This window comes from Daphnia carinata, chromosome 3 (genome assembly GCF_022539665.2).
Source record: "Daphnia carinata strain CSIRO-1 chromosome 3, CSIRO_AGI_Dcar_HiC_V3, whole genome shotgun sequence".
Classification (NCBI taxonomy): Eukaryota; Metazoa; Arthropoda; class Branchiopoda; order Diplostraca; family Daphniidae; genus Daphnia; species Daphnia carinata.
The window spans coordinates 10,985,457-11,005,218 of NC_081333.1; the positions used below are offsets into that span (position 1 = coordinate 10,985,457).

The 19,762-nt window shown below is 38.5% G+C and overlaps 3 protein-coding genes and 3 long non-coding RNA genes across 11 annotated transcripts; 2 read left to right on the top strand and 4 right to left on the bottom strand.

Annotated features, from left to right (window-relative positions):
- Positions 1-3,391: 3,391 nt before the first annotated feature.
- Positions 3,392-5,385, top strand: LOC130697484 (uncharacterized). Its single transcript, XR_009002851.2, has 5 exons — positions 3,392-4,510; positions 4,628-4,730; positions 4,870-5,024; positions 5,128-5,255; positions 5,315-5,385. It is a non-coding gene; the product is annotated as an uncharacterized LOC130697484 (long non-coding RNA).
- A 65-nt stretch (positions 5,386-5,450) lies between these two features.
- LOC130697483 (uncharacterized) lies at positions 5,451-8,969 on the top strand. Of its 6 annotated transcripts, XR_009002848.2 has the most exons (5): positions 5,457-7,102; positions 7,200-7,264; positions 7,341-7,421; positions 8,681-8,746; positions 8,834-8,969. It is a non-coding gene; the product is annotated as an uncharacterized LOC130697483 (long non-coding RNA). The 6 variants fall into 6 exon arrangements; XR_009420600.1 differs by lacking the exons at positions 8,681-8,746; positions 8,834-8,969 and having other exon boundaries at positions 5,451-5,502; positions 5,573-7,102; positions 7,341-7,658; XR_009002847.2 differs by lacking the exons at positions 8,681-8,746; positions 8,834-8,969 and adding an exon at positions 7,773-7,995.
- Positions 8,970-10,070: 1,101 nt separating this feature from the next.
- On the bottom strand, positions 10,071-12,024 carry LOC130697556 (uncharacterized). Its single transcript, XR_009002871.2, has 6 exons — positions 11,897-12,024; positions 11,772-11,843; positions 11,574-11,713; positions 11,320-11,503; positions 10,913-11,257; positions 10,071-10,811 (listed from the first exon to the last, which is right to left on the bottom strand). It is a non-coding gene; the product is annotated as an uncharacterized LOC130697556 (long non-coding RNA).
- Positions 12,025-12,346: 322 nt separating this feature from the next.
- On the bottom strand, positions 12,347-14,361 carry LOC130697477 (cholesterol 7-desaturase nvd-like). Its single transcript, XM_057520380.2, has 6 exons — positions 14,222-14,361; positions 13,990-14,139; positions 13,739-13,931; positions 13,479-13,670; positions 12,762-13,369; positions 12,347-12,699 (listed from the first exon to the last, which is right to left on the bottom strand). The coding sequence occupies exons 1-6, from the start codon at positions 14,222-14,224 to the stop codon at positions 12,535-12,537; spliced, it is 1,311 nt and encodes a 436-aa protein (XP_057376363.1). The 5' UTR covers positions 14,225-14,361; the 3' UTR covers positions 12,347-12,534.
- Positions 14,362-14,726: 365 nt separating this feature from the next.
- On the bottom strand, positions 14,727-15,433 carry LOC130697438 (NADH dehydrogenase [ubiquinone] 1 beta subcomplex subunit 7-like). The gene is made up of 3 exons (XM_057520344.2): positions 15,221-15,433; positions 14,977-15,145; positions 14,727-14,920 (listed from the first exon to the last, which is right to left on the bottom strand). Exons 1-3 carry the CDS (start codon positions 15,309-15,311, stop codon positions 14,845-14,847), a joined length of 336 nt encoding a protein of 111 aa, XP_057376327.1. The 5' UTR covers positions 15,312-15,433; the 3' UTR covers positions 14,727-14,844.
- Positions 15,434-16,180: 747 nt separating this feature from the next.
- LOC130697432 (probable glutamate--tRNA ligase, mitochondrial) lies at positions 16,181-18,397 on the bottom strand. The gene is made up of 8 exons (XM_057520332.2): positions 18,249-18,397; positions 18,012-18,191; positions 17,688-17,938; positions 17,389-17,603; positions 17,088-17,313; positions 16,658-16,988; positions 16,406-16,560; positions 16,181-16,317 (listed from the first exon to the last, which is right to left on the bottom strand). Exons 1-8 carry the CDS (start codon positions 18,337-18,339, stop codon positions 16,228-16,230), a joined length of 1,539 nt encoding a protein of 512 aa, XP_057376315.1. The 5' UTR covers positions 18,340-18,397; the 3' UTR covers positions 16,181-16,227.
- Between the last annotated feature and the right edge of the window lie 1,365 nt (positions 18,398-19,762).

Genomic DNA, 19,762 nt, shown 5'->3' on the forward strand with positions numbered 1-19,762 from the left:
TTCACGGAGGGCGACGTGGCTACCCACAAATCCGAACTAAAGGTTAATCGCTCCTGTAAAAATGTTCCAAATCTTCAGCTCTTCTTCCGGCTTCTCTTAGCCAATCACCGGGTAATCTCCCCGGTGGGTCAACAAGGCAGTGTCTCCCCCTGCCTGGGTTGACGGCAACTTTTGAAAGGGCTATTGTGCCCTTTTAAAGTTGCAAAAATAATTGTAATGTGCAGAGAATTGTCAATAAAATTTTTTTTATAAAATATTTTTTGCAAAATTTGTTTCTTTCATTGTCTGTGTTCACACATTACATTTATCAACTTTTTTTTATTTGCTTTGCTTTATTTTATTGGTTTTTGTCACTTTTGATGGTAAACATTGTTTCCATTGGTCTATCGTTTATCTGTAACCATTCAATTATTATTTATTACACTCTTTGAATTCTTCAACTTAGATTCAAGGAACAACGTGTAATATCTGGATATTTTTTGAAGTAATTTTGTATTTTGTTTCACTCGTATGGGAACCGATCCCCAGACATTCAGCGTGCAACGCCGATGCTCTAACATTGAGCCACGAGACATCTTAACATTTTATTATCGCATATCATATGTTATCGTCTAGGATGTTCATGCAATCTTTCACATTTATATGTTTATCTTTCTTTTGCTTTTATATAGGTATTATCTCTGTGGTAGAGACTTTAGCTGCGATACCTGTTACCCAGGGTTCAAACCTCAATAGATGTGTAAAAATGAAGTAGAGTAAATGTAGAAGAGTATATTGCAGAATTGCATTTCAGTTTTATTCTAAGTGTAAATGCAAGTCTACAAGTGACTAGAAAAAAGCCAATTTTGTCGTAACAGGATTCATGGCTCATTGGTAGAGCATCGGCGCGGTATGCCGAACATCCAGGGTTCGATCCCTGGATAATAATAGAATGCTTACAGATAAATGATAAACAGATGGAAACAATGCTTACCATCAAAAGTGACAAAAACAAATAAAGCAAAGCAAATAAAAAAAAGTTGATAAATGTAATGTGTGAACACAGACAATGAAAGAAACAAATTTTGCAAAAAATATTTTATAAAAAAAATTTTATTGACAATTCTCTGCACATTACAATTATTTTTGCAACTTTAAAAGGGCACAATAGCCCTTTCAAAAGTTGCCGTCAACCCAGGCAGGGGGAGACACTGCCTTGTTGACCCACCGGGGAGATTACCCGGTGATTGGCTAAGAGAAGCCGGAAGAAGAGCTGAAGATTTGGAACATTTTTACAGGAGCGATTAACCTTTAGTTCGGATTTGTGGGTAGCCACGTCGCCCTCCGTGAACACATCATCGGACTAAGCGGCACCCCACGTCCCCTTTCCGGCCAGAGCCCTCCAAACCTCGGTATATGTTGTTTTTATATATACCGTACAGTAGGGGCATGACCCCCTACGGGCTTATTACGAGTCAAGGGGAAACGGGGCTACGGAAAGGAAGGGAGCCCAGATATGCACTTCAATTTTTTAAATATAAAATACCGTCTCGGGAATCCGAATGAAGTATAGAAATATCATGTCATCCATCCAATCATTACAATTTATTCAGTGTCATGCCCCAACCACGAATTTTTTCAGATCCAATGTTACTATTAACCTACACTGAGAAAAGAAAAACAACACCATTAAGCATCTCAATTGTTGCTCATGTGACTTACATGACTCATAGATTCAACTTCTGACAGAAGCTTGGGAAAGGCCATACAAATTGTAGATGAAAATCATTGTACAAGGCTCTTGAATGATAAAATAACACCCGTAGAATGTTGCATTGTTGATAGTTGTGTTCCCAGTATGCTGAAAATCCTTTCCTATTGGATAATTTTTTTTTTGTAGATTAGACATGGTTGGCAAAAAGGAGGAGAAATGCTTCGTCATAAATTCAAAATATTTTCAAGAAAATTCCTTTCATACCTAAAAAGTCCATGTATGATGTTCATCGCTGCAATGCCAATGAAATGAAACATCTTTAGGGCCATTTAAGTACCTAGCTTCACCAACACTCTGAATGTAAAGGACAAGTTGTTCTTTAGCAAGAGAGGCAGAATTATTTGAGGCTTCTAGCTGTGACAGAACTATAAAGGATTGCTGTTATACAGGATTCATTCACACAAGATGGTACTTCTCATTAGACAATTTGCATACTCTATTACTTTACCTCATACCTTAATGGTAATGCACTTTCAGTGTTTTTCAACTGTAGGCTCACTCTTCCATCCTGTAACACTTCCAGACTTGACTTGATCCCCCGCTAAAATTCTGTGAATGTAAAACAATAGCATTAAAAATACTTTTTCGATAGACAAAAAACCAAAAAGTACCTAATCCATGTTTGATGTTGAGCTCATGCCGTTTCTGGGTTTCCGTACCACACCCATTTTCGGCAGACTTTATGGCAATATTAATCAAAGCCACACGTCCCACTATGAAATGGATGTTGAAAAGCAAATAAAAACCTGTTGAGATGGATATCAGGAGAATCAGAATAGATCTCAATCAACTTCAGTTATTCCCTTCCCTATAGTACTTAGTGACATAGAAGAGAAGACCTAAAATGCAAAGGTAAAAATATTGGGCATAATTGCAGTTTACCAAGCATAGTAGCAAAATAAAATAATTATCAAAGAAAAACATATGCACACTTGGGTTGCCGAATGGGTAAGTTTGATGCAAACTATGGCAATCCGTTTTACACCCCCCCCCCCCCCCCCCCCATTGACTACGCCAAATGGGTTCTTGCTTATCGGATCCTTTAATCGATTTTCGAAAGGCCAAACGATATTCGTTCCGAAAAAACGCAACTAAAAACGCACTGGTTTTCCGACATCATCGTTGAATTTCGATTCAAAATCATGGGTTTTTATAGCAATCCAGATTTCTGAGAAAATAAGTAAAGACAAAGTTAAGCTTTGTTTTTAAGTTTGAAGCTAAAGTTTTTTGTTTGAATCTGACTGAACTGGATTTTACCTAGATGGCGACACATGATGTCTTTGAAGAGGAGGAGCCTGTGTCTGTCACATCATGAGTCACGTCACGGGAAGCGAGTGGGTCGACAGGCAGCGCGTGGGCCGACGGGCAGATGAGTGGGTCGACGGGCAGCGAGGGGGCCGACGGGCAGAACGGGGGCTGACGGGCAGAGAGAGGGTCTACGGGCAATAACAGCGGGCTTCTTAGCGGGCAGAAGCAAAAAATGGATGGACGGACAACTATAGCGGGGGTGTTGACGGGCCGAGACTGTGACGAAAGGGTGGGCAAATGCAAAAAAAAGGTAGATGTTCCCCCAGTAGGCATTTTTGGGGGCAGAATGGGAGTTGACGGGCAGAGTGTGGGTTGACGGGCAGAGAGGGGGTCGACGGGTAAAGTGTGGTTGGGCAGAGAAAGTGAGGGGATGGCCGGCAGAAACAATGAGTGGGTCGGCGGGGATGAAAGGGGAACTCTTGATTGATGAATAGAATTAAGAGTAGACGGGCAAAAAATAGGCATGGGTCAATTTTCTTAAAAATAGCGTAAAAATACGCTAGCGCCAACTATCCCCCGGCCGTGGACGGGCTCAACGTTACTAGTAAATAAATAAAGTGAGAGGGTTTGCGGGCAAAAATAGGGAGTGTTTTAATATGAAAAAAGAATTAAAATTAGACGGCAAAATAACGAATAAATTAGGCTCAAATTAACGATTGACCGACTAAAATTAAGAAAAAGAAGCGTTAAAATGCGCTATCCCCAGGTCTTGCACGGGCAAAAGTTACTAGTGCGTTGCTAAACGTAAAAAAAAATATTAATATAATTATAAAAACATAGAATCGAACCCGTGAAATCAGCATGGTAGCCGTATACTAAGCCATAGCGCCATACTACACTATTCCATTGCTTCATAAGCTACCTATTTCAATGGGTGACACCCAAAGCAAAATTTGTTTGGGATGTGCGGTCCTGGCACAGTGGTTACCACCTTCGCTTCGCATTCTGAGGGCCCCGGGTTCAAGTCCCGCCACCGCCAATTTCCCTCCCTCCCTTTCCCTCCAATTCATCATTCAAGATACGCAAGATTCTACTCATTCAAGAAAGAAAAGAAGAAGAAAGAAAAGAAGAAGAAAGAAAAAAATAAGAAAGAATAAAAGAAGTGAGAAAAAAAGAAGAAAGAAAAAAAGAAGAGAGAAAATAAGAAGAGAGAAAAAAGAAGAGCCATGCCTACTATAAAGGGGCTAAATGGCGCACCAAAAAAAGCCTTGCCAGGCTAAAAATGGCAAAAAAAAGCCTTGCCAGGCTAAAAATGGCAAAAAAAGCCTTGCCAGGCTAAAAATCGATCTGTAGTACTGTTCACTACACGTTAAGGATCGACCCACAAACTGAAGGGTGGAGAAGAGGGGAACATTGAACGTAGGCTGTTCGTTAGCCTCCCCACGGCCTGAAAGACGGCTCGTGGATGCAGACGCTTATGATCGGGATATGTGACCCAATTCGATACCTGTAAGTTTTTGTTGTTCCTTTTTGTATCTAACACCATTACGTACAGTAGTACTAGTAGACTATTTAAAATTGACAAATTTATATAAATTTAAAACTTCTTTCATATTCTTTCCTAAGGAAAATTAGCCGAAGAAGCCGAAGAAAATCTACCAGGCTGCTACTCTTCAAACATGGAGTCTTGCTGTCGCCTCTAAGAACCCCATAGTACTACTTTTTCCAGGTTAGTTCCATAGTTAGTAATAGTCATCTTAAAAGAAAGAGTTAGTCAGGTGAAGAAATAGAAGTTGAAGTTCTTTTAAGCTCTCTTAGGTATGCAATGGAAGTTTTTGCATGCTCATAACTTTGTTCTATACGCTCAGAAACGTCTTCAGCGAGCTCGATTTGTTCATAGTTCTGTTTTTGGAATCAACGGCGATATGGAACAACAAATATACACAACAGTATGTGGACAACAAGAAAGCTTCTGTTTGAAGAAAAAACTACATCAGTAACCAGTTGCAGGTTCTCATTCATGGTAAAGCTATATGATTAACTGACTTTTGCTATTCTTCTTTAGACCTCATGTTTAATTCATCATATATACATATTTCTTTTCTTTTTGGGCATGGTTATGTTAGATTTACATAGAAAACCGATAAGAGTTTTTGGACTACCGTACTGCTTTTCGCATGTTTGACGTTTATCCGTCGATATCCATGTTGCCATGGCTAAAACAACAAAAAGGTTGGAATCTAGATACTACGTGGTACGTTATTATACAAATATTTATTCATTAATTGTTTTCTTAATTTATTTTTGTTACAGCTTTCACTTTACGCTATGTACTTCGAGGACTTTGCGTTTAGCTGTGAAAACCTTATTCTTCTATAAGCAAGGCATGTCGTTTTGAGATTCCATTTTAATCATTACTAAAACATTTTCAAAATTGTATCACGTTTTCAGTGTGTCTTGTATTGCCAACGCTGCTGATGTCTGAAATAACCATGGCCTAGGTAAGGTTTGAGTCGTATAATTCTTTTATGTGCTATATTAATCTGAAGTCTTTCTTATCTGTGAAACGAGAGCAAAGAAAAGGAAGCATTCGTCTTTAAAACAACCGACTACGCAGCAACATGCAACCATGTATCTACCATTATCATAAGGGTTTGTTATTAGAAACACAGAGTTAAACATCCGGAATTGGCACAGCAGCAAAGCTTCAACTTCAAAATAGTTGGAAGCCATACAAGTAATAGTATTTATTTAAAATTTTACGCTTCTCAATCTGAAGTTGAGTGCTGAGAAGCTCTTCCCGTATTCATATATAATTGAAATGTTCAAGTGATGTGAACGAGGTAGGACATCCATTTAGATCCAAATCATTCTAACATCTAGATATCTTGCGTAGTTTGTCATAAGTAATCCCTCAATCGTCCTCCATTTTACTATACCATTCTATTCCACAAATTCAAAGTTAATTCCAATTACAAAGGGAACGGCCTCCTTGCGGATATTTATTTATTACGTATAAATTTATCTTTGTTTAATGTATTTCTTTGAAAGTGAAAATGCAGGCAGAACGAAACGGAATCACTAAGAGCCGTTTTGGTCAGTGTGGGAACGGGGTGAAGTTAAATCCGGCTAAGGTCTAAAGGCGAAGCCTTAAGCACGGGATTTATTTAATAAATTTACAATTCGGGTGATTTTTTTTTCTTATTTCACATCATGTAAACTATATACACACCTTTTGATTTTATGCTTAATAGGCTTTCTCGAATATACGTGGCGGATGTTTTAAAATTGCATTATGTCTGTATATTGGAGTAGGCCTATCGTAGTTTAAATCCCAGAAGTGTGTGATTCATTCCTCATCAGGGCAAAACATATAGTTAACAAGATGTCGAATTCAGTTGTCGATCGAGGAAGTTTTCAATGCTTTCTGTTGATTTCGTCGAAGGTTTTCGGCCGGATTGCACTCAACTCGTCCCCATACTGACCGAAATGGCTCTGGATGATTTCGTTTGCTTTCCAACAGACAAACATTCCATCTATTTCAAAGCGTGCTTTATACTTGAGAAAACCGAATACGCCTTGATAAGTCTCTGCACGTGAGGCCGTTTCCCCTGTAGTTGGAATGAAATGGTATGGTAGAATGGATGAAAATTAGATGAACTTGAATTAACAGATATTTTTCTGGATTTTTTTATCGCACACATCACGTACAGTCTACATTTTTCAATAGCAGTGGTACATATTAATCTGTCCTGATGGTGAATTAATAGAAAATTCTGATGTTCAATAATTCTTGAAATGCACAAAACTTATCTTCAAAGGATTAAGATTTTAGTTAGTGGTAATCTTAATAGCCATGTTTTTCTTGAATCGTTATAATATTTTTCCCTTCCAGATTACATTAAATCAAGGGATTGCTCTCCTACTATGATTACAACAAGGAGTCACATCAATTCCAAACAAGTTAACAATGAAGGTTTTATGGAAAAGCACTAGCACGTAACCTGGATGAGCCCGGCGGATCTCCTTAGCCAAGGTTTAAAATGTTTTCTCTGTCTGGCTGTTACGCAAAACAAGGGTGCGTGACACATACTAAATCGGGTGAGTAATTAGTAAATAAGACCTATCGAAGTTTAATTATTCTCGGAACATTAAGAATCATCCTTATTTTCTTCTAATAGAAACTTTCTCTTTCTAGGTTACTAATATTGATGGATTTACATTGCGCCGGAAAAATTGCAGCTAGCATCAACAGCCGTTAAAGTATGTAAATAATATGTGAACTTGCGTCACCAGGAAGTGGGTTTTGAGGACTGTTTGATTTGCCCAAAATTTTTAGTTTCCCAAGGATCTACGTAGGCGTCTCCAATTGGATACGAAACATCCTACTGACTGTCACCGTTTTACAATCTGCTGAAAGGTAATAAACGTTATTCTTGTTAGACTACTCGGTATTCTCCTGCGTGTTATTCCGCGCTATCCGATTCAGTTTTCTCTGGGCTATTTTGAGCGTGTTTTATACTTTTTACGTTCAATCGTCTGACTCTGGGGACGAGCGCAAAAAACTAAAATGTCGTTCTTTTTGGTCAATATCTTCATTAAATTGGTATTAGCGCAAAGGGCACACAGGCGTACGCAATACCGAACCGATTGTTTTATATGTAAATGTCGTGTTTTTGTATCATGTTGTGTGACCGACAGTTGATCTTCTAGTAATTCGTTGTTTTGACTTAACCTTTTCATTTTGTATTTTCATTTTCTAACCGAGAAGACACAAGAAAAACCTGGTGATTATGTGTTGATATTTATACGAGTAAAAGCTGGCAAGAGATGGGAAGTACTATTTTAAACAAAAACACGTAAGATTATTTATTCTTAAACTACAGTTTGATGCTGGTCAGACACGCTTGTAAAAAGCCCTGTGAAATTTCCAATCTAAATCGTGTATTTTAATGGTAATACCGAGGTTTTTTAATAAACAACTTGTTCACTAATTCTTCTTCGATTCACTTTTATTTTGGTTGTTGAGAAAAAAACTAGATGTCGCTGTTGCGCTTCCAAAATGGTGGAATGTTTACCTGTGACAGTGGTGTAAGCAGTTAATCCTGCTTGAAAGTCTTTGTTAAAAATGTTAGACTCCAGTGAAAAGTTGTATAAAATTAAGTACTATTAAGTGTTTTATTCCCTGTGTCGTTTTGGACGTGAAGCAAACCAAATATTTCATTTTTCATGTAACGGGCAATCTTGCAAGCTATGCAAGCTGCCAATTCCAGACTGTCACAAATTGCTCTGTCAAAGAACTATGACCTTAGCATTCCATCATGCTACTCTGTTGCTCTATTTAGAGGTATATAACTTGTGTGTGGCCGTTAATATTGGCATGATTCTGACTTTAACATCTAGCTTTGTAAAACTTACAACGGAAGACATACTAACCAGTGGGAAGGTCACCAATGATAGAACCAACACACCACTGTCTCATTTGACTACCCTTTGCCTAGTCATCAGAAACAGCTTTAATCTGACTAGTGCATCGTGTCCCTCTTTGTTTGGATTCCAATGATTAACCACTACCAACCAACTTACATAGAAATGGACATCACAGCCAGTCCTGTTTGGTATTTTAAGTTTGAGGCTTATCTACTGTTGCCATTCTTTAAATATAATATCCCATCGTAGGTCTGCCGAGCCTTCTCCTTCAGCAAAATTACCAGCCCAACAACTTTTGCGTCTTTGGACAACAGGGTAAAGTAAATTTCCCTCCCTGTTATAATTATGCCAATAATATTATATTCCACATGTAGTAACGTTTTCTTCATATTTATCATTTAGAACTATGCCATCATCTTCTGTTCCACGCAAAATTGAATCAAAATTCTAAGTTTTGCCCGTTCTTCACTTCATAATCCTTCGTCGCCTGGCTTTTCGCCCCGTCCGTCGCCTCGCCTGTAGCCGTCTTCGCCTCGCCCGTCTCCCCGTCTTCGCCTCGCCCGTCGCCTTGCCCGTCGCCTCGCCCGTCGCCTCGCCCGTCGCCCCGTCTTCGCCTCTCCCGTCGCCTCGCCCGTCGTCGTCGCCCTGTCATCGCCTCGTGGTCACGCCGTCTACGCCTCCCCTATCGCCCCTTCATCACCTCGTGGTCGCCTCGTCTTCGTGGTATGGTTGTGTTTTGTTTTATGTTGTATTATGTTTTGCAAACTAACACGTTGGCTGCCACCCACCCACTTTGATCCCCTTTTTTTTTGTAGCTTGACAGGGACGGGCCGCGCTGTTCTGCTCCATGGTCTATCTGCCATGGGGTGGAGCAGCGCCACTGCCCAAGATTGGCCGAATGGCCCCTAGGCAACGCACCACAGGGAATTCCCTTTTTCGATGCGGCTGATGAGACCTGGGGTGTGCGTTCCCAAAAAGGTCTCATCGCCGTGTCAGCCCGGCCTACCCGGCCCCCTTGGTCGCTATCCCTAGGATAGCGACACTAGCGACAGTAGAAAATGGTGGCGTGGCAGCCAACGTGTTAGTTTAAGTGTATCTGTGTATGTATTGTATGTTGTGTACTGTATTTTAAAATGTATGTAATAGTGGTGGATATGTGGGTGGAAGGAGGGACAATAAAAACGATTTTACACTATTTAATTTTGTATTTATTATTTAGCTGTACATTAACTGATATGGGGATCGAACCCTAGTATTCTAGCATGACAACCACATGCTTTACCATTATTCCAACCATGAACTAACAAATAACTAATATGCATTCAACAATAAGCTAGTGTGTACTGAATATCTATATAGGTATCACAATCCGAAACAATGTTAACAAGGGTAGTATGACATACCGGTAGCACGCTGGCCTATGGTGCAAGAATTCTGTGGTTCAAATCCCAGGCGACTTAAAATGGATTATCGAAGTAAGAATATTAAATGAAGAAAGAAATTAGAAGAATGCCAAGCAGAAAACACAAGACCAAGCAATATAAAAAAAAAGAAAGGGCAGAGTAAGAAAGCAGTTAAAAACATAAGTTTTGCTATTTTTTGTTAAAAAAAAATAAATTGTATTGACATTACTCTGCACATATAAATGATTTTGCAACTTTAAAAAGGCACAATAGCCCTTTCAAAAGTTGCCGTCAACCCAGGCAGGGGGAGACACTGCCTTGTTGACCCACCGGGGAGATTACCCGGTGATTGGCTAAGAGAAGCCGGAAGAAGAGCTGAAGATTTGGAACATTTTTACAGGAGCGATTAACCTTTAGTTCGGATTTGTGGGCAGCCACATCGCCCTCCGTGAACACATCATCGGACTAAGCGGACACCCCACGTCCCCTTTCCGGCCAGAGCCCTCCAAACCTCGGTATATGTTATTTTTATATATACCGTACAGTAGGGGCATGACCCCCTACGGGCTTATTACGAGTCAAGGGGAAACGGGGCTACGGAAAGGAAGGGAGCCCAGATATGCACTTCAATTTTTTAACATAAAATACCGTCTCGGGAATCCGAATGAAGTATAGAAATATCATGTCATCCATCCAATCATTACAATTTATTCAGTGTCATGCCCCAACCAAGAATCTTTTCAGATCCAATGTTACTATTAACCTACACTGAGAAAAGAAAAACAACACCATTAAGCATCTCAATTGTTGCTCATGTGACTTACATGACTCATAGATTCAACTTCTTACAGAAGCTTGGGAAAGCCCATACAAATTGTAGATGAAAATCATTGTATAAGGCTCTTGAATGATAAAATAACACCCCTAGAATGTTGCATTGTTGATAGTTGTGTTCCCAGTATGCTGAAAATCCTTTCCTATTGGATAAATTTTTGTTCTGTAGATTAGACATGGTTGGCAAAGAGGAGAAAAGCTTCATCATAAATTCAAAAATTTTTCAAGAAAATTCCTTTCACACCTAAAGTGTCCATGTATGATGTTCATCGCTGCAATGCCAGTGAAGTGAAACATCTTTAGTGCCATTTAAGTACCCAGCTTCACCAACATTCTGAGTGTAAAGGACAAGTTGTTCTTTAGCAAGGGAAGCAGAATCATTTGAGGCTTCTAGCTGTGACAGAACTATAAAGGATTGCTGTTGTACCGGATTCATTAACACAAGATGGTACTTCTCATTAGACAATTTGCATTACTCTATTACTTTACCTCACACCTTAACGGTAATGCACTCAGTGTTTTTTCAACTGTAGGCTGACTCTTCCATCTTGTAACACTTCTAGACTTGACTTGATCCCCTGCTAAAATTCTGTGAATGCAAAATAATAGCATTAAAAATACTTTTTCGATAGACAAAAAACCGAAAAGTACCTAATCCATGTTTTATGTTGAACTCATGCCATATCTCAGTTTCCGTACCACACCTATTTTCGGCCCAAATACAGTCCCACAATTGTTCAATTCCTTCTCTGCATGGACTTATTACTAACAATTCTTTTAGTGGAGCACTAACAGAATTTAAATTTAACACACTGTCAGGTGGTGGACTGAATAACTAAACAATGAATAATTCTTTGTTAAAATCCTATACTTATTTTGAATTCTTATTTGAAAAGTTTAGGTACCTTACTGTGTTCGCCTAATGCCAACTCATCCTCACGTTCAGTTAGGGAAGAGTTTTGAAAAACCTCCTTCACTGTTTGGAAACTGTTTCGTTCCAATTTGTTATTTTCCCCTAGCTGAACTTGTAGACTCAAAATTTGAGCTACAAAACACAAATGAATAAAAGCAAATAAATAGAATCATTACGTATTAGGCCTTACCATCCTTAGCTTTGCTGTTATCTAATATTTTGTGTTGTTCCAATAATTGGGCCTGCAGCTTCATAATTTGATCTAATAAACAATAATTAATAATTGAAAACCAATATAATAATGTTTATACTTACCATCCTATTGTTTTATTATCTTATCCATTTTTCAATTGTTCCTCCAGCCACGCGTTATTCTCTCCATCCACGCTACTGAACTAACTGCGAATGGCATCCAATGGACTGAAATTGCCTACGCGAGTAATAACGAGTCTGAGCGGTAGATGGTTACGTGTCGGAAAAAAAGAAAAAAGTGTGATTTTTTCTTTTTTTTGGCAACGGCAAATTTTTTGGCGAATTTTTTTTTTTTTTTTTTTTTTTGTAAAGCGGATTGCCATAGTTTTTATAGATTTTCAAGAGATTTTGGTTTTTGGCCGATTTTGACAAAAGTGAGAAGGGTTTATTCACATGGCGTAAATTAATTCTAATGCTGTCGAGTGACACATTTAGACGTTAGGTAATTTCATTCAAATAATATGCCGCCGCAGAAAAAGATGCTATCGACTGGTTGGTTTAACGAAAATAGAGTTAGTGTTTTGAACACGCTAAAATTTAGCAGTTGTACTAGGACTCCAAACATAAAGTATATATGCTAACGCTGGCATGTCATACCAGAAGAACTAAACCATGGAAACAACATTTTTGTGTAAAACGAAGCAGTTACATAACAATTGTGAAATGCCGTTTTTGTTTTCCCTATCCAACAAGCGCTGATATTACCAGGATGAGCTGACGTTTTCTTGGAAGGTGAAACGGGGAGAATTTTCGGAGTAAAACTGTTGGAACCAGCGTCGGTAGTGATTGATAGCGCGATCTTCTGCCACAAGCATAGGTTTATTCATGAAAGTTTTGCTATTCCAGACAGCGACATCTCGTTCGAACTTTGGAAATGGACGAATGTAAGATTTGATGTGTTAGAAAATTAGTAAAAGTTGTCACTTACCATGACAGCCTCGCCCCAAACAAAAAATTTTGCTATAGGTCCTATCATCAAGACAGGCGCATACAGCCGGTGAAGAACGCGTTGAATCATTGGTTCAATCGGTGTAACTGTCTCGAAAAGGAGACATCTGCCCAATGAGGTATTAAAAGACAAGCAAACTAAGCCGGGGCCCATTTGTTTGGCTTCCACATCAACCGAAATGAATGACAATCGGCCGAATAGGCGTAGTTCATGATGTAGGCTAGAAATAGCTACATGTTTTTCTTCGGAATTGGGTTCCCATTTTACCTTCCAACGATGCTGAAGAATAGGTGCCCAGCCGTTGTCACTCTTCCCGGCTTGTGCTGCATTAAGCTCAGATCCGTATAATAGAGAAGGGCCATGCAGACAATCCAAATGGGCGACATCAGAGCCATTCTCAGGGATCTCTTGAATATGAGCGTTCACTTTATATTCACTCCGTCCACCATAAATCCATTTTCTATTAACAATTTCTGGTATACGCGGGACTCTCCAGCTTGGGTTTTCTTGTTCAGCATGATACCAGACAAATATAAAACCGTTTACTTCTTCGCAAGGCCAAGATTTAACTCGCGCAGATTTCGGTACTATAGTTCATTACAAAAAAAGTTTTATATATAGTTTGTAAATTTAAAGTGTACAGTTGTCAAAATAAATATAGCTAAAAATGAATAATAATTTACAAGATTACTGTACTTTTTCCCGATGTGTAGGGAATGGAGGTGCATTGACCATCCGCCCCCCGAAATTGCCATCCATGGAAAGGACATTCAACACAGTCGCCTACTACCCGACTCCCTACACCTAAATGTGCACCAAGATGTGGGCAATAAGCATCCAAAACGTAAGCGGCACCTTCAGCAGAGCGAAAAACCGCGAAATGTTCACCTATGAAAAAAAGTTCAAACTGTTTTTGGTCTTTGCATTTTCATTACTGGATTCAATGTCAGACATACCAAGGGCGTCAACCGATCGGACCTGACGATTTTTTAAATCATCTGACTCACACAGGGCAAACCACCCATTAGGGTACACTGGTGGGATCTCTCCAATTTTTTTCCGTCGACGCATTTCATTTGCTAACTGACGTCGACTTTGCCCATAGTTATCTAATCGCAATTGTTCTTCGTAACCGACATCACATAAGTCCTAAGAAAAGAAATTTCATGATCATACAATTTTTGGTTTTTACTAAAGACATTTTTACCCTGATTCGATTTAGTGGCTTGAAGAGGAAATAACAGGCAGTCACGCTAAGCACTATTGCAGCTGAAGAAACTAGAAGTCCCACTATTTCGGATTTGAAAACGAAAAAAACATCCATGTCTACAAGTAAGATTTTTTGCAGGTAAAACAACTGCAAAGTAAAGCCCAAATAATTTAAAATTGAAATTATCGCTGAAACAAAAAGCAAGGGCTAAGTGTATCGAAAATCTTACCATCAGAGATGTTCAAACATTTGCGATGACTATTTCAATGTTGGCATAAATTGACGGACGGTTGACACCAGAAAAGAATTATCCTAAATAACATAGTCGAGTAACAGGTAGATTGTGCTTACGTGCTCTCAGACACATGAAATTTTATCATTCTGATGGGCTTGGATCGAGATAAGCGTTATCATATTGGATACCCTACCACGCAAGCATATGTAACGTATGTACAGGTCGATCAAACTTAACGAATACTCTGGGAAACATCCCATACGAGGCTCGGAAAATTGCGGCTACGATACCAACCAAGTTCATGTTGTGGTTGTTTCAACTTGGCCGGCGATTTCCGTCCGAGTTAAACTGACGCCAGATAAAATACAAAAATTGTTTAAAAAGTATTTGTTCATCATGCCATCAAAAAAATTTTTAAATTCTGGCCAATCTTTAAATTTATAATGCATCATGAGTAAACATTGCCATATGTAAATTTTGTCAGAACTAAAATCACAAGTAAGTTTTTTTGTTTTATTTACACACTAAGTTTACCTTATACAAAAAAAAACTTGCCAAATTATTGATATTTCTGAAAACTATTTCTTCTTCTTCATCAATGATTTTCCGTCTTTATTTTAATGCTGCTCACTTTTGGCAGCTCTTTCATCCAGTCGACGATTTCTTTCATAATCTTTCATTCGAATTAAATAGCTACAAAATAAAAGGAGTTAAATTTAAAATTACAATGCAACAGCATATGGACTTACTCCTCATATTGGCAGTGAAGGTATTCATGCTTGTCGTGATGGCACTTGTACACCAATGGAAATGTTTCACTTCTACACCCTAAATACTTGAGAAGATAGTCTACACAGTAATCCCGTTTATCCAAGGGAATTTTGGCCGATTCCATTTCTTCCAAAGTAGTTTTAATTTCTAAAGAGAAACGTAGAAATCATAGTAAAATGTATCTCGTGAAGCGGTTTACCATTATCAAGATATTGCTCGCACCTCGGGGTTTACGACCATTGGGGAATCCTTCCAGAGGATCATGTTTATAATCGCTTCCTCCTTCCAAAGCCTTTGCAGATACTGAGCCCATTATTTAACTATCGGTTTGGATGTTACTGAAAATCACAAGAAAATGAGACACAGATTTCCTTTTCGTGTGAGCAGACAGCAATCTAGACTTTTAATCACGAAATATGACAAAAGGAGCGCTAATGGAGCAGCTCAATTGGGTGAGGGTACACAATCGACAAACACACAAGTCCCGGTGTTCTGGGTCTAGTGGCTTTGGCCTTTGGGGAATAGGAAACGGCCTCCGAGCTAAAAGCCATCTAGTGTTAGCTTTGGGATGTTTCTTTCCGCCATCGTAAAAGCCAGAGCCCAGAGTAGTTCTCCAATTTCAGCGCAATGAGTACGTAAGAGTGCGTGCTCCTCTAGATATACTTCATGCTACATGGTCAAATCGGGGAGCTCTTAAAAAAGCGGGTTCCAGTGCTACTCGTTTTGCGTTTCTCGTAATGGGTTATATTTTACAGATAGCTTTAAAACTCGTTTAAAAAAAGAAAGAATCGTTTTATAAAATAAGCGAAAAATTAACATGGTTTGCTTAAAATGTAGGCGGTACTCCAAGTGTTAATATTCGACATTTTAGTCTAAATTTGAATCCTTGCTGGGGATTCTATTCAAAAGTACAAATAAAAACAATTTTTTTTTATTATACATTTTTTTGCATTTTGTTCAATTCTTTCACAAATCACGTTTTTCCTTATTCGATAGTACAATGCTATTTAGCCTCCTGGTGCACCGTTTCTCATGCGTGTACAAAAGAGATCTGTATAATGAAATATAGCTTATTTTAGCTATGCTAATCTAGGACCTACCATTATGCGTAATAATACATTTACGCGTGTACTTCCTTTAGAAAGTTAGTCGATATATGTCTTTTAAGCATGAGAATGCAAAATTAATTTACATCGTGTATGGTCTACATCTGTTGCTCCATAATTATATCAAATTATTAGGTTTAGACTGGAAACTAGACGATCAGAACATATCTTTGGGCCAAGAATTTCGATGATTTCGCTGACTGGTGGTCCTTCCTAGAAAGTGTATATAAATATCGTATTACAGGCTCTATAGAACTGCTTTTAGATAGAATAAGAATAAATAAAGTAAAAAGGTACCAACTTTGAGTCCTGTTAAGGAAGACCGCATCAATTTCATAACTTCATTTACTTTCAATTTATGTTCCAGCGCAATTTGTCGTAAGATAACCGACACTTCCTTTTTTTCTATACGATCACATTGGTTTAACATTTCAACAACTCGAACCATGACGTTTCCTAATAATGAGTAAAATAATTAAAACGAGGCCGGTTGTTTTAGAGAAACGCTACCGTGCCGAATTTTAACTGAGTTAGGGAAAATGCAAATGCATACTTGCTGTAAATGGATCGATTTTTGAAATGATTGGATTTCGCTGGGAACTCCACAAAAACCCTAGATGCGGATCTGTCAACTGCCGTAAGAGATGAATTCGGCCTTCACTTGATGCCCAATGAAGAACCTTTAACAAACTGTCATCTTGCAGCATCTCCTTATCGATTGACGAATTAGGGATATTCTCATAAACCAAGCGGGACAGCTGTTTTCTCATTTCATCAATTTTGTCAGGTTGGCTAATGCGATTTTGCAGAGCTAATCGATTAAAATGATCGAGTCGAGGCATGTCAAGCCTTCCTGAATGTGTTGTGACACAGCCTAGATTAAACTTCAATTAAGACAGTTTACAAATAAATCAATAAATAAGATATATGAAAATGTGAATGAAAATAATAGTAACAATGATAATAGTAATACCAGCCCATACCGCTTTAGCCAGCTCAGGGAGTGAATGCAAATTTTGTTGAATGTCTATGGACGACGAAAAACCTCCGCCGACTAAGCAAAGTAAGCCAATTATGGCTTCCGGATAAAACCCTTGAGATCTGAAGTAGTCCAGCCTAATGTCGTCTTGTCTTTTGGACAATTTCGTGCCGTCTGCATTCGTTATTAACGGCAAATGAGCGAACCGGGGTGGATGCCATCCAAAGGCTCTTTTAAACGGAACGATGTAAAAGTAATTTTTACACGTTGCTTTTTTGGCAGACTAAGAGGCAAGTTAAACTGACTTGTATAACAAAATATGTTTTGGAGTAGAAACAAGCCACTCTGTTCCTCTCAATACGTGGGTAATTTCCATAAGATGATCGTCTACTACGTTAGCCAAGTGGTAAGTCGGGTAACCATCCTGTTTCATGATCACTGGATCGCCTTCATGTAAAACAGCATTGCGATCAATGTCTCCGTATACCAAATCCTGAAGAGGTTCTTCTAAAGAACTTAACTTAAATAAATTCATATTAACAAGTGCATCAATAAAAACGGACTTTTCTACTGCCTTATGGAACAAGATTAATGTTTTTTTTACCTTGAATCTTATGCAGGATGACATCCCATGTTGTTTTTTTTCTTCAACCTGAGCATTGGAAAGCTGACGACAACGATTATCATACCGTGGAATGGCACCCTCTCTTATGGCCTCTTTTTTGACAAATTCTAATCTTCGCTCAGAACAAAAGCAGTGATATGCTTGCCCATTTTTAACTAACTCTACGACAAATTGATTGTACAAACACAATCTTTCAGATTGTGTATAAGGTCCAAAAGTTCCATTTTTCACTAGATGCAAAAGGTGAATCATGTCTTGAAAATCGTAAGTTGACTAGAAATCTTCATTAAATTATGTAATTACTTGGACTTTCATCGGGTGATAGACCCATCCAGTCTAAATCCATTTCTAACTGATTTGCTGCTCCAGGTACTAAACGTTTCTGATCTGTGTCCTCAATCCGCAAAATAAATTGTCCATTATTGGCTTTCGCGAATAAAAAATTATACAGCGCTGTTCGGAGGCCTCCTAAATGAATGTAACCTAAGAAACACTAACTCAGCAGCTGTAATTTGTTCAACGATAACTATCTAAACTAACCGGTAGGGCTGGGAGCAAATCGAACTCTTACATTTCTTGTACAACAAGAAAGGTGGAAAAATCGCCGAGAAAATTTGCTGAACATTTTCATACCACTTTAACAAAAGGAAATATATTCGTGATACTGTTAACGTTCTTCAGCATAATGGATTGAAATTTTGTTCATAAAAATATTTTTGCTACAGATCTTGTTCTGCTACTGGGCGTTGCCTAATTGTGCATTTGAGTTTTGATGATTGTTACGATTACGAAAAAGAAGAACAACAAAAACAGACAAAAACAAAAAAAAAAGAAACAGAAAAGAAAAAAACTATGGAACAGAATAACGAACGATAGATGAACTGAGCAAGTGAATCGACAAACGAGTTTTCATTTTTAGACCGTCATAACTATAAGGTATGGAGAACCAACAATTCACCCCAACGCTACCAGGATAACGCCGCTTACCAATGGCAAATACGTTTTCAATAGTTAAGAGGTCCCTCTCAGGATCTGTCAGTCGGTAATGACAGTTATGTACGCCTTCAATATTTATTCTAACGAAGTGGAAAATTCAATTGGCAGTAGATGCGGTGCAGCAATCGAAGTGGATGTGAGTCCACGTCATAAAGTTAAATATTAAGATTCACTAAAGCAATAAATGCAAGTATAGTAATGCGAACTTTGGGTTGAAAGTTTTTGAATACTTTTAGGGAGATGATATATGTCATTATATGTCGTATATGAACCGGTAGAAGCTTACAAGAAGTACATGAAGACTTCGTTAGAAATTAATTTCACTTTTTAGGTTTTTCAGCCGGAATTCAAGGGGATCCCCTTTACGAGTCTTCGCCAAATGCTCCACCAAATTTTCAATAATTGCAATCCCTTGCGTAGTTCCTTGAACGTACAAGTTTTATATAGCAAAGGACAAAACATTTTGAGGAAATCATTTAAACTGTATGAAACATTTCAAACGCAATAGACATCTAACCAGGAGCTGGACAGTATGTGTTTGAAGGTGTATCTGTTTGCACCAACAATGGGGTAAATTTCCAAGATTTTGCTGCATAGCAATTTTTTGCAAACGGAGCAACAAAAAATGCGGTTCCTTCGTTAAAATTTCCACCACAGTCGCTGACTATCGTTAAATCTATAGCTTATAGAAGCCCATTTTTATCAGTACCTGCCTTTTAAGACAAAATGGTGCATAATCGGGAATTTTTTTTTACGATTAGTTATTGTTGTTATTATTATTTTTTCCTACATACCTTATATTGGCAACAGTACGGAAGACGTCCTCCACCGACTGCCATGTTTGAATCCAAATCCAAGGAAATTCGAACGGGTTTAGATAGTTCGGAGGCCGCTATAGCGCAGGCCACAGCGACTAGTGTAGAGCGTGATATTTTACCACCATATGAACCACTCAATCGGCGAGTTCCAACGTTCACTCTAAAGATTTCAATAGCCAATTACTGTCGCGACGTTATATTTGCGTCGCTACTTACTGCGCCTTATTAATGTTCAGACAA